Source organism: Manihot esculenta, chromosome 18, assembly GCF_001659605.2.
Source record: "Manihot esculenta cultivar AM560-2 chromosome 18, M.esculenta_v8, whole genome shotgun sequence".
Lineage (NCBI taxonomy): Eukaryota > Viridiplantae > Streptophyta > Magnoliopsida > Malpighiales > Euphorbiaceae > Manihot > Manihot esculenta.
In genome coordinates, this window is record NC_035178.2 from 5,383,826 (window position 1) to 5,407,085 (window position 23,260).

At 33.9% G+C, this 23,260-nt stretch overlaps 4 protein-coding genes across 12 annotated transcripts; 3 read left to right on the plus strand and 1 right to left on the minus strand.

Moving 5' to 3' along the window:
* Positions 1-664: 664 nt before the first annotated feature.
* On the plus strand, positions 665-4,711 carry LOC110605996 (chaperone protein DnaJ). 9 transcript variants are annotated; one of them, XM_021744702.2, is made up of 6 exons: positions 665-839; positions 968-1,188; positions 1,295-1,372; positions 1,511-1,586; positions 4,131-4,204; positions 4,306-4,711. In XM_021744702.2, the coding sequence occupies exons 2-6, from the start codon at positions 1,087-1,089 to the stop codon at positions 4,375-4,377; spliced, it is 402 nt and encodes a 133-aa protein (XP_021600394.1). In that variant the 5' UTR covers positions 665-839; positions 968-1,086; the 3' UTR covers positions 4,378-4,711. The 9 variants fall into 9 exon arrangements, 7 of the variants coding, with proteins under 7 accessions (XP_021600394.1, XP_021600393.1, XP_043809177.1 ...); XM_021744701.2 differs by having other exon boundaries at positions 666-839; positions 920-1,188; XR_002486471.2 differs by lacking the exon at positions 665-839 and adding an exon at positions 3,482-3,537 and having other exon boundaries at positions 855-1,188; positions 4,306-4,367.
* A 1,180-nt stretch (positions 4,712-5,891) lies between these two features.
* Positions 5,892-7,848, plus strand: LOC110606954 (14-3-3-like protein GF14 kappa). Its single transcript, XM_021745970.2, has 4 exons — positions 5,892-6,526; positions 6,922-7,044; positions 7,421-7,537; positions 7,666-7,848. The coding sequence occupies exons 1-4, from the start codon at positions 6,026-6,028 to the stop codon at positions 7,684-7,686; spliced, it is 762 nt and encodes a 253-aa protein (XP_021601662.1). The 5' UTR covers positions 5,892-6,025; the 3' UTR covers positions 7,687-7,848.
* Positions 7,849-9,726: 1,878 nt separating this feature from the next.
* On the minus strand, positions 9,727-12,539 carry LOC110605915 (protein CutA, chloroplastic). The gene is made up of 6 exons (XM_021744599.2): positions 12,328-12,539; positions 12,115-12,221; positions 11,291-11,353; positions 10,578-10,609; positions 10,307-10,401; positions 9,727-10,001 (listed from the first exon to the last, which is right to left on the minus strand). The coding sequence occupies exons 1-6, from the start codon at positions 12,498-12,500 to the stop codon at positions 9,920-9,922; spliced, it is 552 nt and encodes a 183-aa protein (XP_021600291.1). The 5' UTR covers positions 12,501-12,539; the 3' UTR covers positions 9,727-9,919.
* Positions 12,540-15,957: 3,418 nt separating this feature from the next.
* On the plus strand, positions 15,958-19,167 carry LOC110606382 (cyclin-D3-1). The gene is made up of 6 exons (XM_021745166.2): positions 15,958-16,681; positions 17,378-17,464; positions 17,567-17,665; positions 17,761-17,962; positions 18,101-18,225; positions 18,458-19,167. The coding sequence occupies exons 1-6, from the start codon at positions 16,358-16,360 to the stop codon at positions 18,686-18,688; spliced, it is 1,068 nt and encodes a 355-aa protein (XP_021600858.2). The 5' UTR covers positions 15,958-16,357; the 3' UTR covers positions 18,689-19,167.
* The last annotated feature ends 4,093 nt before the right edge of the window (positions 19,168-23,260 follow it).

Below are 23,260 nucleotides of genomic sequence, written 5' to 3' on the forward strand. Positions count from 1 at the left end.
TCTGTCTCATCATTTTATTTATTTTTATCTATTATTTTAAAATTATTGTGTATTTTTATTTTTTAAATTACAATAATATATAAATTAACTATTATAATTTTATTTTATTTTAAAAATTTTCTCAAAATATTTTTTAATATTTAATAAAATATAATATATTTAAAATAAATATAATTAAAATTTTAATAAAAATAATTATATTTTTTAATATATATATATAAATATAATATAATATATTTAAAATGAATATATTAAAAATTAATAAAAATAATTATATTTTTTTATATATATATAAAATAAAATAAATAAAAATTATAAGATGAAAAAATATTTTGTAATTTTTTTTTTAGCTCTAAGATGTTTTAAATAAAACCTCTGAAACATATGAACGATGTATAAATATAAATCTTGGAAAAGTGTAAAATTCCAAAAAGCTGACATCATTTTAATATAACTTATTATAAACAAAATGTTAAAGTCTAGACAAATAATCGATTGGACTTTTAACATTAAACAAATTCTATACTATTTTCGTGCCATTTAAAGTGTTATTTTTTAAAAAAAAATTCTTTCAATTTATTTATTTATGCTAAATTGAAAGAACAATTATTTATCTATGTCAAACCTCATCTAGAGAAAAAGAGAGGAGAAATTCATTCTCTAAATAAGGAAACGACGGTCATTCCCTGTCTAAAGGGGCAAAGACAAAAGACGACCACACGTGGAATGCCAGAGAAAGCCGCCTAACTGCATGAAGAAAGGGCAGATAATCCAGACTCCAAGAGAGAGAGAGCTCTTTGGAGCAACAGAGAGGGAAAAAAGGCGAAGCTTAATTTAAGGTAATTCTTATTTATGATAAATGTAAAGTATAAATAAACAAGTCTTATTTATTTTTTTGAGCAAGTTAAGTTACGCCTAGAGCTAGAAAATTCGAAACGGCACGCGTTTACACAACTACGCATATCAGAAACCTGCAAGCGAGTTTATCCCCAGCCGCATCCGACGCTCCGAGTAAACTCAAGGTTCGCTATTTCACCTAGGACCCCTTGCGTCTGTCTTGCCTGCGCCAAAGGGTGAAACGTGATCATGTGGGACGACTGGGGCGATTGCCACCAGGACCAAAACCAAGACCAAGACCAAGACTCGCACTTTAATTTCGATTTCCTTTCCCTTGTATCCAAGCCCAAGGTTATAAACATTTCCTTCTCCTTCTTCTTCTTATCTTCTGGTGGGTAGCCTGTAGACACTACAATGTTTAATTGTTGACTTGTGCTTTTTTTGATTGTAAATGTAGGATTACTATAAAATACTGGAGGTGGATTATGATGCCAGCGACGACGCAATTCGCTCCAATTATATACGCCTCGCTCTGGTTTGCCCTCTTGTTATTTATTTATTTATTTTTGGGGTATAAACAGGATGGTGTTATGGATTAGTTTGTTTTTAGTTGGGTATTTTGATTTTATTCAATGATGGGTTGTTCACGGCTGTAAGCTGCTGTTCGGTGCAGAAATGGCATCCGGATAAGCATAAAAACCAGGATAGTGCCACTTCGATATTTCAAGATATAAACGAGGCTTATCAGGGTTAGTGTCATACTCCATTTGTTTCGAATTCTTTGTTTCGTAGCTCAATTTCATTTTTGGTGTTGGGTGAATCAAAGTTCTGCTTGCCTTCAAGACTTAATTTTGTTTCTGACTTAATTATGTTCTTCAAGGTTAATGTTTGTGTACACACAAGTTTTGCTGCATCCTTCATCATGTCATTATGGCACAAGTAACCTTTTAGAATGACTAGCAAGATATGTCATGCTCGTTCCTCCCTAGGAGATAGATTATGAATAACTGAAATTTTTATTATGTGCTACAATGGAGTAAGAGACGCTAAGAGTGTCCTGTGATACAGCTTTTTAGAGTAAGGCTTGTATTTCGTTTGCTTGCACTGGGTTATACTATTTCTTGCATATTTATAAAAAATGAGAGTGAGAGGGTTTGTCAGGCACAAGAGAAGGGCGGACCCAAATACAATTTGAAAAATATTTGGTCCATCCATGACTCTATGGGCATTGTGAATCTTTGAATGATACTGGATAAACGTAAGTATTTGGACATAAAGATGCTGAGGAAACTAAAATCCTCTGGGAAGTTTCACTGTCACTATCTTATCATGTTTTCAGCACATTTCACATGTTACCAAAATTTCCTGCTTCCCTCTTGGCTTTCACTCATTCTAGGAACTCCTTTTGGAAGTAATATTTGTGCTAATTGCATCAAAGGAACTTCTCAATTTCATGATATATTTGCAACTTCACTTGGTTGTGAGATTGCAATCTGTTGTGATATAGTTTCCATCATTTGTTTTCACTAGATGTTGTCTGATTATGGTGTTTATTGATGTCACACCAACTTTCATGCTTGCATTTTACTGGAATTGTGGTAAAAAAAGTAGGCTAGATGAATGAATAGAGCTGAAACACAGAAAAAAGGGATGGTTATGTACTCTCTTAAATCTCTCTTTTCTCCCTCTCTCGTATGCATCTTAACTCATGACATAGACGGAGTACTCCCCCCCCCTCCCCTCTCTTTCTCTCCTTTTCCTTTTCATTTTGACCTTTTCCTAGTAAGAGGGTGGTTTAATGTACTGGTAAAGTTACTGCATTTATGACCTAGAGGTCATAGATGTGAGCCATTGCAAAGTAGGGATAAGGTTGGAAAACATTAACCCTCCACAAAACTGCAAGTGTTAGATGTTTCATGCACTAGATCGACCCCCTTTTTACTTTTTTCTAGTATTGTTCTTCTTCCATATACACTGCTTGGACTCAGCGTAACTAATATGTTTCAAATGTTCCTAGTTGGCTACTATTCAACCATCACCTAAAAGATTCGAACTGTAATTTTAAGCTTTTACCCGACCATAAGTGCTAAAAATGTATCGCTAGTCCATCAAGTGATCATCTTTCCTATTTATATGCAATAATATTGTATCTAGCAGCAGAATATAATATTTTTATCATGCTTTCCTTGAGTTATTTCTTATCTTCTTCTAAATATATATATATATATATATATATATATATATATATATATTGGGGATCGAGGGTGGGGAGGGGAGGGTGGGTTAATACGAAGAAAAGCAGATACACGTCCATTGAAAATGCCTAAATTCTAGAATCCTATCAGAAGCAACCTGCAACCTTAGGATAAATGAAACAAAACCACCTACTATGCAAATTCAAATCTGCAGCATCAGTAGAAAGCAAAAGTAAGTAATGCAGGATGTGAGTTCATCATCGTACGAACCTGTCCAAAATTCTCCAAAACATTGTAACCTACCTTAAATCAAGTTAGGCAGTAGTCTTTTTTGCTTAACCCTCCAAGAACACGCTTAACATTGAACTTTATTCCCAGCTTAGGACCAAGTTTCTTTCTTTATTAAAGATGGGAAATTTTCCTCTTTTGAATCTTTTGGATCTTTCTAGTAGGCAAAACTATAGGACAAAAGGGCTCTTCAGAAAAGAAAGGAAGCTATCTGCAGGTTAGGTCTTGTTATTATTAAACTGGATATATATCATTATTCTTTTCCTCATTGCTTAACTTGATGCATATTGAAAAGGCTTTTGCATGGAGTGACACCATAGTTATTTCAAGATAGACATAATTGCTTGTCAGTCAAGATACACGATTTGCACTCAACATTTTGCTGTGAGTTTCTGTGTTCCAAATCAGTACTACACTAAATGTCTGTAATGGTGAAATCAAGCTTCTGTTATCCAAATGGCTCAAACTATGTCTATTATGAAAATCAGTGCTTTAATCCACAGAGCATCCCAAGTGCTTTAAGTTAATCCATGTAATTTTGGGCCATGGGCCATTCAATGAATGATGAAATCCATCTTTTGACAAAAATAAAAAGGTGCTTTAAATCATGTTAGTTCTTATCTGTTTTGTCTTTTATCTACTGATTGATTGACGGGGTGGATTCTTTAGCACAGTTTCATATGGCTTACAAAGACGAGGAGGTAGCTGTGTTGATAATACTGATTAGCATTTGAATCATCATCACTGTCAAAGAACAAGGCTAAGAATCTCAAATATAAGCTAACAATTGGATCTTGCTTGTCTAAACAGTTTTGAGTGATCCTGTCAGAAGAAGAGAATACGACAAGAAAGGGATGCTTTATGTCCATGATTATAACGTAATTGTAAGACTCCTCTCTATTTCTTGCCAAGCTACACGCTTTTTATCATTTAATAATTCTGGCTGGCTTACCCCTTCATTGCATCTGTTGGGCATTGGCTGCAGGATTATCTTAACCGTCACAAGGGCCTTATATTAACGTGTAATGGTCTTGGGATCAGGAACTCAATCTGGTAATCTAAGACCGATATGCATTTGTTAATGCATCGATTGTTTTTCATACATGGCAGCACTATTAAATATGCCAAGTCTTCGCTATGCACTGGGAAGTTGTACGCTCATGTAAATTAATTAATATTACATAGTAGACATCAATAGTTTAATATTAGTGTAACATCTTATATTAGCCTGCCCATCTCTTTTGAGGTATTTGATATTGCTGATGCAGATTCTTTATTACCTTGTCATAGTTGTTGCTGGTGTGGTCGGTGAAAGTTTGTTTTATTCAACAAGCAAAACAGCTGTGAGTGAATAATTGGGATTTGAGTGATGTTTAAGCCAATTCAATATATATATATATATATATATATATATTTATAGATGAGTGGGAATAATAGTAAAAGCATTTGCGGAGAGAGCAATAATAATAATAATACTATTATTTTGGTAGGGGTTTGGTAGTGTTGCGACTTTTCTGAAGGCAAAAGGAGAGATTCTTTGCAAGTATTAAAAGCGGTTTATGGAAATGATGATGATTGTGAAGGTCAAACAAGAAGTAACAAGAGTTTTTAAGATTCTTAGTTTTGATCTTATCCTTCAGCTGAGGTGTATCCATGTAATGCTTGCTTAATTTATTTACAATTTCATAACTGGTGAACTATAGATTAGGCAGGATTTTTCAAGGAAAAAAAAAAAAAAAAACTTTAGATTTGTCATGTTGTAGTGCAAGGGTGGAATTTTCTGGCTATCTCATGCGACTTCTAAGGAAGTAAAACTCTTCTTGATTGGGAGATTGACGAACTATTTTAGTGAGGTGGTATTAAATTTTATTTTTGAAAACATAGGATTCCGAGTATTTTTGCTTTATGCATTTTATTTTAATACTTGGCATAACAATAAAAAAAACATTAATAGTAAAACTCATTCAAACGCAAAGAACAACTTTGCCTAATTTGATCAAATTGTAAGGTTAAGACCCACTTATAAAACCAAACTTCCTCAATCTCTTTCTGTTACTAAATATATATCATTTATAATTTATTTTTTGAAATAATAAAATTATATTTTAATTTATTATTTTAGAAAATATTTTTTATTTGTATTTCTGCAATTCTATTAAAATTTAGTGTTAATCAGCCGCAAGTCTAAATAATTTACTTAACCATAATTAATATTAAAATCGTAACTTCCACTTTCCATTCATTAGTAATAATTTAATAAATAATTATATTATCAGTTTATGCTTTTAAATTAATTATTTTTTTTAAAAAAAATGAAAGAATTAAATTTCCAAAATTAAACAAATTAAAGTTAACGGGTTAGTTAGGAGGGCCGGCAAAAGTCGAAGTCCGTGAGGTCAAAAAGAGGTTTTAAACAAGTAATAAGTGACTAATAAAATCACGATGATTATGGTCCTAAAACAAGGTTCAATAATGACGCTAAACGCGTTTATATCTAAAATTACCCATTTACCCCTCCAAAAGCCCAAACCAAACAAACAGCCGTCAAACTATTCCCTTCCCCACATAAAACAGATCCTCTCGACTCCTAACCAACCATACCACTCCCCCGTCCCACACCCACAACAAAGAACAGAAAGAAGAAAACGCCCGCCCCATTTCGCTTTCCTCTTCTCACTTCTCAGCTAAAATCGCCGGTAACTGTCATGGCAACAGCCAGTGTCCCGGAAAATCTCACCAGAGACCAGTATGTATACCTGGCGAAGCTCGCCGAACAAGCTGAGCGCTACGAGGAGATGGTCCAGTTCATGCAAAAGCTTGTCCTCGGCTCTACTCCCTCCGGCGAGCTCACTGTGGAGGAGCGTAACCTTCTCTCCGTCGCCTATAAGAACGTTATCGGCTCACTCCGGGCGGCTTGGCGGATTGTCTCGTCGATTGAGCAGAAAGAGGAAGGGAGGAAGAATGAGGAGCATGTTGTCCTCGTCAAGGAGTACAGATCCAAAGTTGAGAGTGAATTGTCGGAGGTTTGCGCGAGTATACTGAGGTTGTTGGATTCGAATCTGATACCTTCTGCCACTGCTAGTGAATCGAAGGTTTTTTATTTGAAGATGAAGGGGGATTACCACAGGTACTTGGCTGAGTTTAAGGTTGGTGACGAGAGAAAATCTGCTGCTGAGGACACTATGTTAGCTTATAAGGCCGCTCAGGTACTTCGTCGTTTTTATCCTTTCATTTCTCTCTCGGTTTTTCTTTTTGTTATCGTGGATTTGTTTAGATTGATGGAATAAAGGTCTGGTATCTAGGGTTTTGAATTGAGCTTTCCATTGGATTACCGGTTTTAATAGTTACTCAAATAACGATTAGTTTTAAACCATGATTAATCTAGTTAATTACGTTTGTTATTTATCATTCTGGTTTGTCTTTATAATGAGTGAGGCATTTTTTATTTTGGAAAAATTAAGATTTTGATTCAGCTCCAAGTGTTGAAATTTGGACTTGATCAAAGAAATGAAGCAGAGAAAGAGTTGAATGCTGGAAGATTCTTTGGGAGTTTGAAAAGCGTTTGATTCCTTATTCTGACGTCGTGCAATTTATTTTGAAGGATATAGCGCTCTCGGATCTTGCACCAACACATCCGATAAGGTTAGGGTTGGCACTCAATTTCTCTGTGTTCTACTACGAGATACTCAACCAGTCTGACAAAGCTTGCAGCATGGCTAAGCAGGTAGGCGTAATTTTCCTTTTCCCCTTTTTCCCCAAGCAGTGAATTGGAAAGGGGTTATGGTTTCCTGATCTTATATTTAATGTTTTTTGTAATACAACTAATGCTTTATGAGCTCACGGGATTCATCTGGGATTAGCAAATTTTGGATAGTAAAGTGTTTACATGTTGCTAAACTTGCATTTTCGTCAATTTTCCTCCCTATTTTTCTTAGCTATTTGTTCAACTTTTCTTGTTAGAATGGGTCTTTCCTTAGTTCATATGGGCTTTATTGGTTCAGTTTGAATTCTTGTCTTCCAGTGTTTTGGCTGGAGTAGATTTTGGTCATTAGCTAGAAATGAGAAATCCATTGAATTGTTCTTACTATCTTTTTGTGCAGGCATTTGAGGAAGCCATAGCTGAGCTAGACACTTTGGGAGAAGAATCGTACAAGGATAGCACTCTAATCATGCAACTCCTTCGGGATAACCTTACTCTTTGGACTTCCGATGTCCAGGTACTCTCTCTCTCTCTCTCTCTCTATTTGAGTGCACATAATCAAGGATCTCTACTAGCAGGTGATTCCGTGTATCGCTGTGGCACCTGATTGAGCAAAAACTAATCCTTGATTCAATTTTGTTACAGGACCAGTTAGATGAGCCATAGAAGGCATCGGAAGATTAGCCAGTCCTAGTCTTCTTTTGGAGGAGGTGGGCTTTGAATGTCATCTATTTGTCCTGATTAAAAGTGTGTTAGCTTTAGAAAACTGGCATCAACCCATTATATGATGGTTTTATATTTGAAATGAATTTGCTTTTGATTTGGAAAGGTTAGGATTTGTTACCTTTTATTGCATATGGCTCCTGGTCCTTTTACTATTATGGCATTATGTTCTCCACAAAAATATCAATGGTAAATTATGTAAAGGCAATCCATGGATGAAACCTTGGTTGATGTGAGAAGGAAGTATATTTATAGAAAGAAGAAAGCAGCGGAGAATTCGACCATATGTACAAGTGTAAATTTTTATGTGGGAACGGCTAACGATTTCAACGACCTTTTGTTTTAAAAAAACAATCTCTTTGACGAGGGAATATGGATTGCTAAACCACACTTTCTACTATGGTCTGTGGTCGGGCTGGTTTTGGTTAACAGGTTCAGGCCAAAGGGTTTAACTCAGTTCTGGTTTGATCTTGTTTTGGTTTAGTTTTGATTAAATTCAATTAATAATTTGTTTTAAGAAAAAAAAATTGAAAGGATTGATTCTACTTTTGAAATATGATAAGTTTTGATTCGAATGCAATTTAATTTTTTTATAATATTTAGATTGAACTGATTTTAATTTGAAATTTAATGGGTTCGGTCTTCATTTTACTGGGTTACAAGATGCAAAAGCAGCAACTTGCTAGTACGCGTACTATCTAATTAAACTCGATGGTATTTATACCTGATCGGTTGAATCATGGGTAACCTTTTTTCTTATATCCTCTACTTGCTTTTGGCTAACATCATTTATCATCTGTTAGCACACAATAAATATTTGTAGTTTGGACTTTTTCAAAAATAGTCTTATTGTATTTAAAATTTTAAAAACATCTTATCATACATTTAAATTTTAAGAGGAATCTGATATTTTTAGATCAATTTAAAATTAGGGAGAGAATTTTTTATCATAAAAAGCATATGATAATTTTAATTTTTAAGTTTATATATTATATTATTATTATTATTAAACTATTAACTGCTAATAATAAATTTAGATAGCAATTTAAAGTTTATAAATATATATCAACATATTATATTAAAATTAAAAGATTATTGTGATTTCACTTTTTAATAATTCAATTGATAAAACGTTTCAAAATTTAAAATAACACGACTCTTTTTTATGCTACTTACAGGTTGTTTGGATTGATGCAAAGGGGGGAAGGAAAGAAAATATCAGGTGGAAAATAAAGTGAGAATCTCACTTTTCCTTGTTTGGATATGCAAGGAAAAATAAGTGAAGGGAAAATAAACATAAATTTTCCTCTGGTTATTTTCTGCTCGTTTTGGAGAGAAAACGTGAATTCCGAAAAATGCAGTCTGCTGTTTGCTGTAAAATTACTTTTATGCCCCTGTTATCTATTTGAATTTATCTTTCTACCATTAGCTAATACAAGACCAGTGTTTCTTAAACAAAAATGTTATCTACACACTAAGGGTATAGTAATATTTTTACTTATCTTCCTTTTTTCCTTTTTTTCATTTTCAAATAAAAAATTAAATCTATTTCCCTTTCATTATCTTTTATTTTTCATCCATCCAAACATGAGAAATTTATTTTCCTCCCATTATTTTCCTTTCTCTCTACAATTTTATCCAAACATAGCATTAATTGCATTTTATTCTTATTCCTATTTTGTTGGATATAGTCTCATAATCGTGTTATTTTAATTAAAAAAATCCAACTGAGAGATCAAATTAGGACAAAATAATACAAGATTGTTGAGCAGTATAACTTTATTTGCCAATCTGTCCATTCATGAACATTTCATTGCCAAGTCAAAGATGACCCTGCGAGCGCATGCAAATAATTTCCCTTGCTACCACAGTTGAAGATCAAGACCACCAAACTATGAGTACACCGCAGGTTTAACTTACGTTCAACACTCCAATCCCCACCCCACCCCTCAACTTTGACAAAAAAAAAAAAAAAAAAGTATATCAAGCCACAAATGACATTTTATTCAACAAAGCCAACCAAACATTTTATTAATTCAGCACATGGCCTTCACATGGATCCTTTATATATGTAATAGGTTTCAAGTATATAAGGCCAAATTACAAGGATAAGATGCAAAGAAAAGCATAGGGCCACACTAAGTCCATGTGCTCAAATTTTTGCCTCACACCTGAGTCAATCCCTTGTGCTTTTCTTTAGCCATTCTAGGTATGGGATGCTGCCACCGGTAATAGGCAAGGAGATAACTTCTGGTACCCTGAACAAAGATAAATGAAGAAAGTAATGAGCAGAGCATAATAATCTAGCTAAAAGTCACCATTATTTCCTTAATTCATCTCAACCACTTCCAAGTGATTTTCCCTTTTAGCTTAGGGGAATACAATTTCATTTATCCTAATAGACACAAGAACAATTTTCTAAGTGAAAAAACGAAGTTGGAATCAAATTTTTAATCCCATTGTTCACATGCACCATTTACTTATCTTGAATAGCACATCTTATAAAGGAAATTTTATCACTCTGATCGACATATATGGTACTTCTCTTTATTTTTATACATACTCATATTCATGATTAGCCTTGACATGCTCTGTCAGTGCTTCCAACAGAGATTGCCTAGTCTTGATTATAAGTAGTTCCTCTGGATCTGTCTGGACCTGCAACAAATATAGCCAGAAGCAGCTTTAAACCTTACTAGAACAAAAGGCTTATAGATAAACAGCAGTCTGGTGTAAGACATATACATCGAGAATGGGAGTAAAGGCATTGGAGTTCATATAGACGCTTTATTTTTAAAAAAGATCTTGAATAATTAGGGAAAATGGATTCATACCTCTCCCTTCCACTCATACACTGATTCAATACCTGTATTCATGATATATTTAGGATTCATAATGTTAATCTCATGAAAAATATTTCGAGTCAGCAAAGTCACATTATTACAGATAAATACAAGAGAATGAATAGAAAGTGAGAGAACAATACGAATGACAAGCTATAATATTATTGAAAACAACATGACTTGAGTTTTTTTTTTTAAAACAAAAATTATTTGAAGTCAACAGTAAGGAAATTTACAATACTAAACATGACGTGCAAAAGAATTTCTTTCATTGTTTTTCTTCAGTAGGTAGGTGAATTTAAGAAATCTCACACATGTACTGAAGAAAAACTATGAGAGAAATAGTTTCATCAAAATTTCAGTTCTGTCCAGCTTAGTTAACCAAATGCACACCCCTAGCATCAAGCAATTTGTGAAAAAGAACCTAAATTGGCTCTTACATCTCAAGTGTCATTGATACCCCAGAAACCCACATGTCCCTCCCTAAAGAATTTCTTAGGGAAATATGTTTGCAGCCTGCTGCATGTCCCTCCCTAATAATATTTGCCTAAATGCCTAATCTTGTCACAATATCAATTTGTTCAACATGGAAAAACATCTTCAATTGATCTGTTAAGGTGGATTGGATAAGATGGAAACTTTTCTATTGGCTAAAAAACTTGAAGTGCAATGTCCACTAGTACATGTCAAGAATAAGCACATACCTGGCACTATGTTCACACATGCTGCTAGTTTCTCTTTGATTATGCTATGAGCCAACTTCTTTCCTGCAAGTTATTGATGATTCAAAGAATGACAAGAAGGATTTGACACATAAGAGTGTTTCAAACAGACACATTAGCCACGAAGGACAGATTACAGGATGTATGCAACTTCATATAACTGAGAATATCATATAAAAACCATTTTGTTAGAGGAGCAAACGGAAGACGAACTTTGAAAACCATCAGCATCTCCTGGTCAACAAAATTTAAAAAAAAAAAAAAACAATAGCCTATTCTTCTGTATCTCACATGGGTTTCATAATTATAGGAATTTGCTCTATAAGTGATATGGGACTCAATGGAGCCATTTTACCAATAATATCACATGGATTTATTAGTGCCACACTTCTTTTCTTGGCAGGAACAGGTTATGATAGAACACGTGGTGTTTATCTTGAACAAGTTCATATTAATCACTGCATAATACATACAGCTAACAATAACTAAGATTAAAACGATATTAGTAGGCACTCAAATTATCCCAAAACGATGCTTCTTTGCTACCAGATGAGTCAGTACTTTGACACTGAGGATTACTCGAGTTAAATAAAACCAATGAAGCAACAAATAATTCCCATCAATGAATAACAATTGCAAGCATAACTAAACTATTGTAGAGAGTTTATTCAAATACTGAATAATGAGGGTAGTTTCACTAAACAAACATCAAAATCAATTATCTGAATACATAATTAAACTCTGATAAGGAAGATTAATCAAAATTCACACCCATAAAAAGGCAGTGGAGAGAAAGGAAAACTAACCTGCATCTCGATTAGGGACAGTAACGTAAACAACAATACTGGGTACAGTGTTGCCACTTGCTTCCATTTTGACAGTATTAGCTTGCGAGTGGGTGCTAAACTTTGATCTAATACACAAATTAAACACATTTACATCAACTTAATTATAATGTAATAAAAACCCAAATTTCTTTTTCCCTTTAGAAAAAGAAATGAAATTAAAAGGGGTTTTACCTCAAAAGAGGTACAAAGGGGAGAGATTGAGCGCAACCCGTCTTGAGGGGAGAAGAGAGGGAGGAGAGGCCGAAGCTCAACACGCAAAATGCCCCAACTAGGGGCAAACGCCGTCGTATTGCGGAAGAAGAGAAGACAGATGTAACTCTTGTTGAACAGAATGCAGAAGCCATTATATACGCTCTACTCTTTTCATTTGCTTGGGTTAGGAGTTATGCTCTGATACCTTCACCGCCTGAGAAGGCTCCTCCTTGTTCTGCCACGTATGCATTGATGTAGCCCATAAGAATCCAATGGGCTTTCTAGGCCCATTCATTAAGCCCATTTTTGTGATCCTTTTAATTGCTCAACTGATATTGGAGCCCTTTCATAATCACCCTGCAATTCCAAACAGAGTCCATGAGGAATTTTTTTTTTAAAAAAAGAACAGCATCAAGTGTGATGAATATGGTAAAGAAACATAGGAACAAGATTCAGTCAAAATGCTGAATCTTGGGCTAAAGCATGGTCAAGATATGCCCTAAACATTGGGCAATTAAAAATAAAATATAGAAACTAAACCAAAGGAAAGAGGGGATTAAATAAAGAAATGGGCAGTGGCCTGCTTAGTGGGTGTTAATGACACTCTGTTAAGCTCGGATCTCTAGTGGCAACCCAACATCAAAACCTTCTGCTTTAGACCAAAAATTAAAAGTCTTAGGAGAATGCTTCCCTTCAAATTAAAAATGCAACCACTCTCTTTGAGATTGCCACTAAACTGACACCCTCTCCCCCCCCATATGGCTGAGAAAAGCTTCCCATTTTACGTTTTCTTTTACTAAAAATTAAATTTTGACTCGATTCCATAAAATTCTCTAATCAATTCAAATCAAGACTGCAAAGGTAGAAAAACAAAAGGGTAGGTTTCGAAGTGAAGAAAAGGAGCATAATTCAGATAAGAGATTAAGAAAAAAAAATTAAAGGTTTAGAAATTTGAGTCCCTTATAAAGTCTCTTTAGAAACCCATTTTCAAGCACATGCATTCATGGGTTACGTCTATTTTACAAGCACAGAGCATCCAAAGTTAAACCCTAATATACATGTTTATCCAATTTTTACCGTTGAGAAGTTTGCTTAATTATTACCATAACTATGTGCTTAGAAAAGGTGATTCCTTGGCCTCTTGTCTGTTAAACTATTAATACATCTAATCAATGAAACAAATGGGAGATGAGATGGTCTTAGTACTTGAAGAGCAAAGAAAGCCAAGTCAATAAGGTAAATGTAAAAAAAAAAAAGAGAAAAAACTTTATCCCAAAATTCTGGGCCTATAAAATTGGAAAATAGGGTTGAATAATTGAATTGATAAACCCTTAGTCGAGGCGCATCCAGTGAAGGAAATGAAACTCTGGGGACCAAATATATCAGGATATGACCATAAAGTTGATCTTGACTTCATGAATTATAGCAATGGTTCAAACATTTTTTCACCATTCCCAAATCAAATCATTTCACTTCTTCTTCACTCATATAATTTCTTTTTAATAATTTATCCTTTCATATTTATTTTAAGTTTTACAGAAAATTATTATTATTATTATTATTATTAATTTAGGACTATTCTTTTCAATAATATCTTATTCATTACGAGCTTTTCTATTTTTCTTTCTTTCTTAAACAATAAAAAGTTAATGATGTTTGAGACTTAACAGAGGTAGATTTAAATATTTAAATATTTGTAAATTTGATTTGGTTTGCTCATATTTTCTTTCTTTTATTGTTTTTTTATTCTTTAATGATATAATCGTCATCAGTATATCTATTATTATCATGCCAAACTATATACGGATATAATATGCCTTTTTTTATTATTCAATGGTCATTTAATTTCTTCTAACGTTGTGTGAATATGATCTCAGATATATAGAGATTCGTCGTCCCACTAATCCATCAAATCAGTTGAGATAGATTTTTCTATGATGGGCTCGAGTTCTGTTTTGTCTAATCTATTTGTATGAGATCAAAATCACGTGCTAATAGATGGACCCGCATAACGAGTTTTGATGAGATTATGATATAGTACGAGTATTCAAAACTCAATAGTTATAAGTTAGAATTGAGGATTAATAAAAAAAATAAAAAATATGTGAAAAAATTTTCAGTAAAAAATGCCATTTTGTATTTATTTTTAATTTTTCGAACAAATCTTAATAAAACTTTTTTAATAAAAATTAATGAGATCTGTGTAACTTTAAGTACATTAATTTAAACATTATTGTTACTATTGTTATTTACTATACTTGGAATAATTGCAAATTAAGCTGTAACAATGAATTCATTGGATATATTTCACATGATTATTCACAGTGAGGTTGACAAAAGAAACAGAGGCAACATTTTAAGTAACGAAATTCAATTCAGCACTCAGGAAAGGAAAATACTCCTATCGGCGTAAGCCCATGCCGTCCAAATAGGGTTCTTAAATCTTAGTCATTGAACCAATTCGCAAATGAAATTTTATTTTAATTTAATTTATTTTTTATATTGAAAACGAGATCATTGATCATACAGATTAAATCTTGCCATCCCTTTGTTGATAAATTTTATGTGTTAATATATATTTTCCAAAGGAATGGAATGTCCAGCCATAAACCACATTTCTTGATAAACAACAGCTTATTGCCTTGTTTATGGAAAATTTTTGCATCTACAAATCAATCTGTACATTTAAATCATTAAAATATGGCTTCTATCATATTTTGAATAATATTTATTTATAATTTTAAATAATAAAGGTAAAAGCTCATTTTATATTTTAAATAATATTTTTTATTTTAACTAAGATACCCATATCAAAAAACTTTTCTCAATTGTTATTATAATTATTATGTTTATTAATCAAACAACAAATTAACTACTAATAATTAATTAAAAAAATATTTCTTATAACTTTTTCACATTTTTAGTTTTATAATTTTTTATATTATTTTATTAAAAAACCATAAATGCTTATTAAAATATAGACAAAATAAATGCATATTTACATTTCTATCCCTTTCAACTTAACCTTAATATATTTAATAAAAAAAGAAACTTTACCTTAATATATATATATAAAAACATAAAAGCCACTGCATGTAACCGTTTGTTCTATAAAATAAATTTATTAATATATTATTAATGGATTTATATATTTTTCAATGGTTATAAATTTATTATGAATAAAAATATTTTTTTTAATAAAAATTGAGAGATTAGAATTTAAAATTTTTTATATTTATTTAAATGTGTTTATTATCAGATTAAATCTGTGAGTATATAAATAATTTTTTTATTATATAGAAAAATGTAATTTTTAATTTTGCTAATGACACTGGTTTAGAATATGAGAGCAAATAAAGATAATATTAAAATTAAAATTAAGCTAAATGTAAATTATGTGAAATTTTATTAAATTTTACATTTTTTTAAAATAAATATTTTCCTATTGGTGCTATTTTGTTAAATACTAATGTGTATTTACCGATAACAGTTTTCACATACAACCCTTTCTTCGAATGTTTTAAAGACACCGTCTTGTACAGACAATACTTTATAAAATCTCGGAATTGCCCTTCATCTTCTGTATATTTTGCGCCCACATTTTTCTGTGATTATCATATCTGTAGTGCCCTTCCTCGCTTCTCCTCTCTCTCTCTCTCTGGCCTTTTGCCCTAAAAGAGGCTGCCATTTCCTTCATAAATTTTGCTTGGAGCAATCTTTTCGGACCCCAACTCTGAAAGAGTGAGAGATAGATAGGTAGAGACTGCTACAATCCATACTGGGTTTTTGTTCTTCTGTGCTCTTGAAATAAAAAAGCATTCTTTGTTTTTCGATTGTTTGATACAAAAAGGAAAAAGAAAAACAGTTCTTTTTCCAAGTCACATCTGTATTTGCTAGAACACCTTAAAAAATCGCGGTTTAATCGCGCCATTTTCAGTGTAATGAACTTTATTGCTTAGATACAGTACAGAAAAAACGAAAGAGATTGTCATTTCCGGGGAGGTTTAAAATGGCACCGAGTTTTGAATGTGCGGTTTCAAGCCTTCTGTGTGCTGAGGATAATAATATGGTTTTCGATGATAACGATTGTTATCGTGCTGTGGTTGAGCTGTTTGAGGCCACATGGCATCATAAGAATCATCAAATCTACTGTAAAGACAGAGCCTTTGTTGGTGGTGGAGACGGTGAGTTGCCAATGCAGAGTAAGGAGTGTTTGGCTTTGATGGTTGAAAAAGAGTGCCAACATTTGCCAAATGTGGATTACTTAAAGAGGCTGAGGAGGGGGGACTTGGACTTGGAGGCCAGAAAAGAGGCAATCGATTGGATAGGAAAGGTGGGTTTATGCTCTTTGACATGTTTTACAAATTCTATGAAGCTTTTCTTGTTTTCCCTTTTCATTTTCTGATTCTGCTCGTTTGAATGCATGGTGGATTTTCACTCATTTTCTGGAAGGACGATACTTTTTATTTGGTTTTCATATGGGGGCTTTCATGGTTTTATCAAGATTTAGTTCCGGATTCTGTGATGGACCTGTGTTTTTCCTCAGCATTTATCGTCTGGGCAACCATTGATTGAGTTTGCTTTCCTCTTTGTTATTGGTGTTCGATGAAATGACCAGGCCGTGTCCCATTTAGTTCTTTGCTCTTTTTGTTAGAAATTGTTTTTTTGCCTTTTCACGTTTTGTTCAATCTGAAATGGGTTTGGTGGGTTCTCTTCTTTTTCTCCCTTTTTTGGGGCCGATGCTGATTTGTTAATTTGTATTTCTGTGAGTTCTTTTCTTTTTCTCTGCTGTATGAATTTGTTTTTTGCATATTTTATCATTGCCTTTATTCTCTTTCCTTTCATTAGTCTCATATGCATATTTTGTCTTACTTTGATTAGTCTCATGCCAAACATCATTAATAATATGAGTTGTTATTTGCTTTTCTGTTTGTTTTTTCTTTTCCTGTTCTACTCAATTCTCTCAGCAATTATTTCATGAAGCCCAGTTGATGGTCAATAATGCTAATGGCCTTGTTGGTTCTTACAGGTTCATGCCCATTTTGGTTTTGGACCTCTTTGTGCATATTTATCAATAAATTACTTGGATAGATTTCTCTCTGCTTACAAACTTCCTGTAAGTTCAAAATCAAACCCACATAACATCTGTTTATCTGCTACATCTCTTCTGATCCTATTCTTATATTGCTCAAAATTTTCCTTTTGATTGCATCTCCAGAAGGGTAAAGCTTGGATGATCCAGTTATTGGCCGTGGCATGTTTATCTCTCGCAGCCAAAATGGAGGAGACTGAAGTTCCACATTCTCTAGATTTACAGGTGAGGATTCATTAGAATTTTCTGTTTGATTTTCCAGTTATTTTTCTGTTTAACATCTGATTAGTTCTAATTATCATGGTGTTGGCACTTGGCAGGTTGGTGAATCAAAATTTGTATTTGAAGCAAGAACTATCCAAAGAATGGAGCTTCTTGTGCTCAGAACCTTGAGCTGGAGAATGCAAGCTATTACACCTTTCTCCTTCATAGACCAATTCCTTGACAAGATCAATAATGATGAAACCCCACCTAGATCTTTAATCTGGCAATCAATCCAGCTCATATTAAGCACAACTAGAGGTCCTTTTTTCTCTCTCTCACACACATATTTTGGATTGTACTAGCCTACAATAATTTCTCTCTGCAGTTGTAACAGTTGTGATTGAGATATTTGAGAGAGGGTGTCTGATGTTTTTGGTGGGTGGGAATTCAATGCAGGGATCGAATTCTTGGAATTTAGGCCTTCTGAGATTGCAGCTGCTGTGGCCATAGCTGTTGTGGGGGAAATCAAAACGGTGGACGCTGAGCAAGCAATTCCTGTGCTCTCTCAACATGTAGAAAAGGTAAAATTGGTGCCTTTGTGGTCCATAACCAGTGAAGAGATCATAAATGATGATTTTTTGCTTTTGGTCATTATACTTTAAGGTTGTGATTACTCTCTATGAGTCTTAACTAGTGCATTTGCAGAAGGCAAAGGTCATGAGTTCAACATCTAGGCCCTTAATCTTAAAAATAAGGAAGAAACACATAATGTATTAGTTTTAATTTTTCCTTTTTGTTTATTGTTTTTTGCAGGAGAGAGTGCTGAAATGTATTCAAGTAATTCATGAAATGTCATTGATCGGTGGGTATGCTAATAATGGAAATGCTTCAATCCTATATGTGCCGCAGAGTCCAATTGGGGTGTTAGATGCTGCATGCTTGAGCTATAGAAGTGATGACACAACTGTTGGGTTATGTGCAAATTCTTCACAAAATACTCCTGATGCCAAAAGGAGAAAGCTCAATGGACAATGGGAACTGTAGGATGTAGCAAAGGAAGTTGGAGGACATTTTTGAAATTTTCTTTTTTTCAAATGCCTAAGAAAATTTGAAGGGAAAAAAAACCATAGGCAGAGGAAAGGGCAGAGAGGAAAAGCAGATTAAATGGGAAATATGCAGAAAAAGAATTTTAATAAGTTGAGTCATGGCTGGAGAGAGGCAGAATGAGATGGAAAAAAATGTTTCATGCACTTGGCATGAAAATAAGTCAGCTGTTAAATATGACAACTCCTAACAGCTACATACAAGTAGAGAGAAGGAGATATTGGTTAAATTTCTTTTTATTTATTTATTTTTGTGTGTTTGTGAGACAACTTTTAGGGTTTGGAATTTTTCATTAGGTAAAAGAAAATTTTCCAAAAAATAGAAGAGAGAAAGGAGGGGAAAAAAGAGAATAGTGTGAGACATATGTAACTTTTGCAGGAATTTTTCAATTGAAAATTATTGTTGAGTTTGTTTGAACATTTTATGGAGAAGAATAAATGGTAAAATGCAATACCTGGAAAAAGACTAAATTTTTAATGGCTTTTTAAAGAACAGAAATTGAATTTAGTCATCAATAACACAGTTAAACCTAGCCTGGTCGTAGCAGATTTCTGAATTAATTGGATCCTAAAATCCAATTTTGTATTGATGGGAATATACAAAGGAAGAGGGGCTGTGGGCTCCTCCAAATAATAACTGATAGTACTTGGAAATGATAAGTTGATAAACTTGAGAAATTGGCCCACACGTGGGTCCACATCATCTAATAAAGCAACTTTTTGGATTATTCCTGACATTCACATTTTCCATATACAATTGAAATAACTCATATACATTGTGTTGTTTAGTCTGATTTTCTTTTGATTTAACATCCCATAATAGAATTAATGGAGAGAATCTGATCCTGGTGAAGTCAGAGATGGAGAAGACAGGAGTCTTGGAACTGTAAAATAGCCATACCCACTTACCTAAATTTCTGAATGCTCTGCTTTAAAAAATAATAAAATTAACAATGTTGTGGTTCTGCAAAAGTGCAATTTTAGATGAAATACAAATAAAGTTAAGTTTTGTGTTCACAAGTCTACACTTCAAACCCAGTTCAGGAAAGTCAAAACTAGCTATACATTGACCCATACTCTACATGATGCATCCACTTCCAAGTCAAGGGTTTCTGTCACAAAATTATTGAGTAATGTTTTTTCAAATCTTTTATTTAATTCCCTGACTTTCTAATATAACTATTGATTTAAATTGATTCAAAAAGTATTTAATATCTAAAGTAATTCCATCAAAATAGGGCATAAATCAACTCCAAGCAATTTGTCTCCACAGTGATAAATCTGTCTCCGCCTACAATTTTCAATAACCTAAATGCTTCCCTCATTCCAACTACTTCTGCTATAGCTGGTGAACTTACCAGACCACATCTTTGATAGCCTCCCCTAAATAAACCCCAAAAGGATCTCTAAGGATCCAACCACCACCTACCTCACCATTGTGAGACTGAAAACTAGCATCAACATTTAGCTTCACTTGGCTTAAAGTTGGTTTAATCTACTTCAAGCTTTGCGATAGAGGTGAACAGACACTCCTGTCTTCTTCATTGTCTTTGTAACCTTTCAATCTTTGATCAACCACCTAATCATGACTATAACAGCGTCTGGAGAAGAGCGTTTATTATTCCAAACAAACTCATTCATGTATCTCCATATTTCCCACATAATTACCACTTGAAATTTGCTGCTGCTCCAAAAACCAGTTCATCATGGCAAAATGAAGCCATTCTTGAATTGTTATCACGTCAAGATTGATCGACAAGCCGCTCCATGACCAGTCCTCTGTAGTAAAATTATAATCGAAAAGAATATGAAAAATAGTCTGAACACCTTGATTACACACTTTACATACCATATCGATGTCGACAAAAAACCATGGCAGCATATTCAAAGAAAGTTCAAAATTTTTTTGAGGATGTTAATCTTCCAAAGCCAGTTCCATGACAAAGCTAACACCGAATCGTTGATAAAAAAATTATCAGTTAATAGTTTGTACCCGCTCTTGACCGTATATACTCCACCCTTATCATGAACCCAATACTATGAATCTTTAGAATCGAATCTTAAGCAAGGGATTCTTATCATTGCACCCACTTCTTCATTGGAAAGTAGCGAGTTTAATTTGTCAATATCCCAATTCAACCCTTCATTAGCACGTAATTCTGCCACAGCAAGTGAATCTCTTCCTATCATGTTCTCCGATTGAATTCAAAAATCTGGGAGTGAAGGAATCCAAGGATCATCGAAAACCGAGACAGATTCTCCACTGCCCACTCTAAACAAACACCTAGCTCTGATCAAACCTTGAGATTTTATAATGCTCTGCCACATAAAGCTCAGGTTCGATCCTCTTATTGCATCTAAGAAGCCGCAATTTGAAAAATATCTTGCTTTAAGGTCTGTTTAGCAATCTCCAACTTTGTTTAGCAACTAAGGCTAAATTAAACTCCTTTAGTTGATGGAAACCTAATCCTCCTTTACCTTTTGGATTAGACATATATTCCCACGTTGTCCAATGGATCGCATTTGCACTGGAATCAGAATTCCGCCACCAAAATCTATTCATAAATTTTTTGATTTGATCAATAATCTCAGCAGGAAGAGTAAACAACTGCATGAGGTAATTCGGACAGCCTGAATTATGATTTTTAACAAGATCTCCCTCCATGTTCTATTTAAAGTATTCCTTTTCCACCCTTGTAATCTTCACCGGACTTTGTCAACAACAAACTGAAAAATATCTTTCTTTGATTTACCAATTACCGTAGGGAGCCCGAAATATTTAGAAAAACCCAAAACTTTTTTTTAAACTAATAATTAAAGAGATAAAACTAAATTAGAGCCTCTACTCACCTTTACCCAATTCAAAAGAAAATAATAATAACAATAATAATAAAATACAATCCAAATCCAAGGAATGGGAGGAAAGTGACAAAGCCCAGCCACACCCAATCCATTACGAAGCCCCACACAACCCGGCCCATACTGCCACACCAAGTCATCATCAGTTTAACTTTGGCGGGTTGTCTTGTATGGCTAAGTTAAACTGGTGATGGCCCAATTTCCCTGAGAAGGGCCCGATCCAATGACCATCTTCCTCAGCCCGATGTTTCTGTAATGTCCAGTAAGGGCTCGATCCAAGGAGCAGCTGGGCCTTGCCTTCCCATCTTCTCTCTTTGTAGTTGAAGGCCCTTTATGCAGAGTTCTAAATCTCCTTCCCCAGTGCTATGTTAAAATTTTATTTATTTCTTATATAATTAAAAATGAAAATTGTCTGAAAAAAAGCCTCTTTCAGTGACACTATTAACTTGGTAATATATAAAGAATAGGGGAATAATAAGCGTTGAAGGGGTGAAAATTATTCCGTCCTTTGAATTGGGGGACAAAAATGAGAAAAATGAAATTTGTGAGGCTTTCGTTTTGCAAGTAAAGTTTTTGCGGGGGTGGGTTTGGTAATAAAGGGAAATTTTCACATGTTGCCCTTCCTGCACAGTAATAATAAGCGCAACGCAGCCTTCTTCACACTTGATCAGAAATATATACGATCTTGTTATATAAATGATGTCAAATTTTTTTTTTTTTTAATTTAAAAAAGAAAGAGCATTGACTCAATGATTTCCCACTGTAGTTACAGTGTACTGTACCGTTGACGATTTGATGGGAATCTAATCCAATAGCGGCTTAGGGGAACTTCACCGCCATCGCGGGTACAGTGCTCATGTGGTACTTTTATTGGTACTTGACAACATTTCCACAGACAGGTTGACCCCACGCTTCAACCCCTCCACTGTGACTTTTTATCTTTCTTTTTTTTCCTACTCTTGTCCTTTGCTTCTTTTTTTTTTTTTTTTTTTCTGTCTTGTCAATTTCTCATCTTTTACTCTGCTGTTGTACATTTTCTGTTTACTTAATTAAATCCATATGAACTCTCAATTTGTAATCCCACCATGATTTTCAAATAAATTTCATTAATTATTACCTTCATTGTTATTGTATATTGTCATAATTACTCAATTAATCATAAGAAATGAGTATTTAATTAAATACCACTATAAGCCATTTAATGGACTTACAAAAAATCATAAAAATCTATACTTCGAAGACGAGATATTTCTGTAATTAGAGTTGATTTCAATCAAATAAAAGTTCAGTGGGGGAAACTACAAATATAGGAAAACCAAAGCCCCAACCTCAGATAATAATAATTAAAAAGAAAAGGACGCCAGGAAGCACGTCATTGGCGGCTACGCGTCCGCAATGGCCGCTGCCGTAAATGGCCCGCAGAGCCCAATACAACCTCCGGCCTCTATAACCGAAACGTGTCAACCATCTACTGATTAACGGCTGGGTCACCGTACACGGTACACCCTGCCGTCACCCAAGCCTCGCGTGCATGGTAAGCCATTTAACTATACTTTGACCAAAACCGAAAAAAAAAAACACTCTCTCTCTCTCTCATGTGGAAACACGAGCCGAAGCGTGCACGAATGCATGCGCTCTTATAAGATCCCGACGG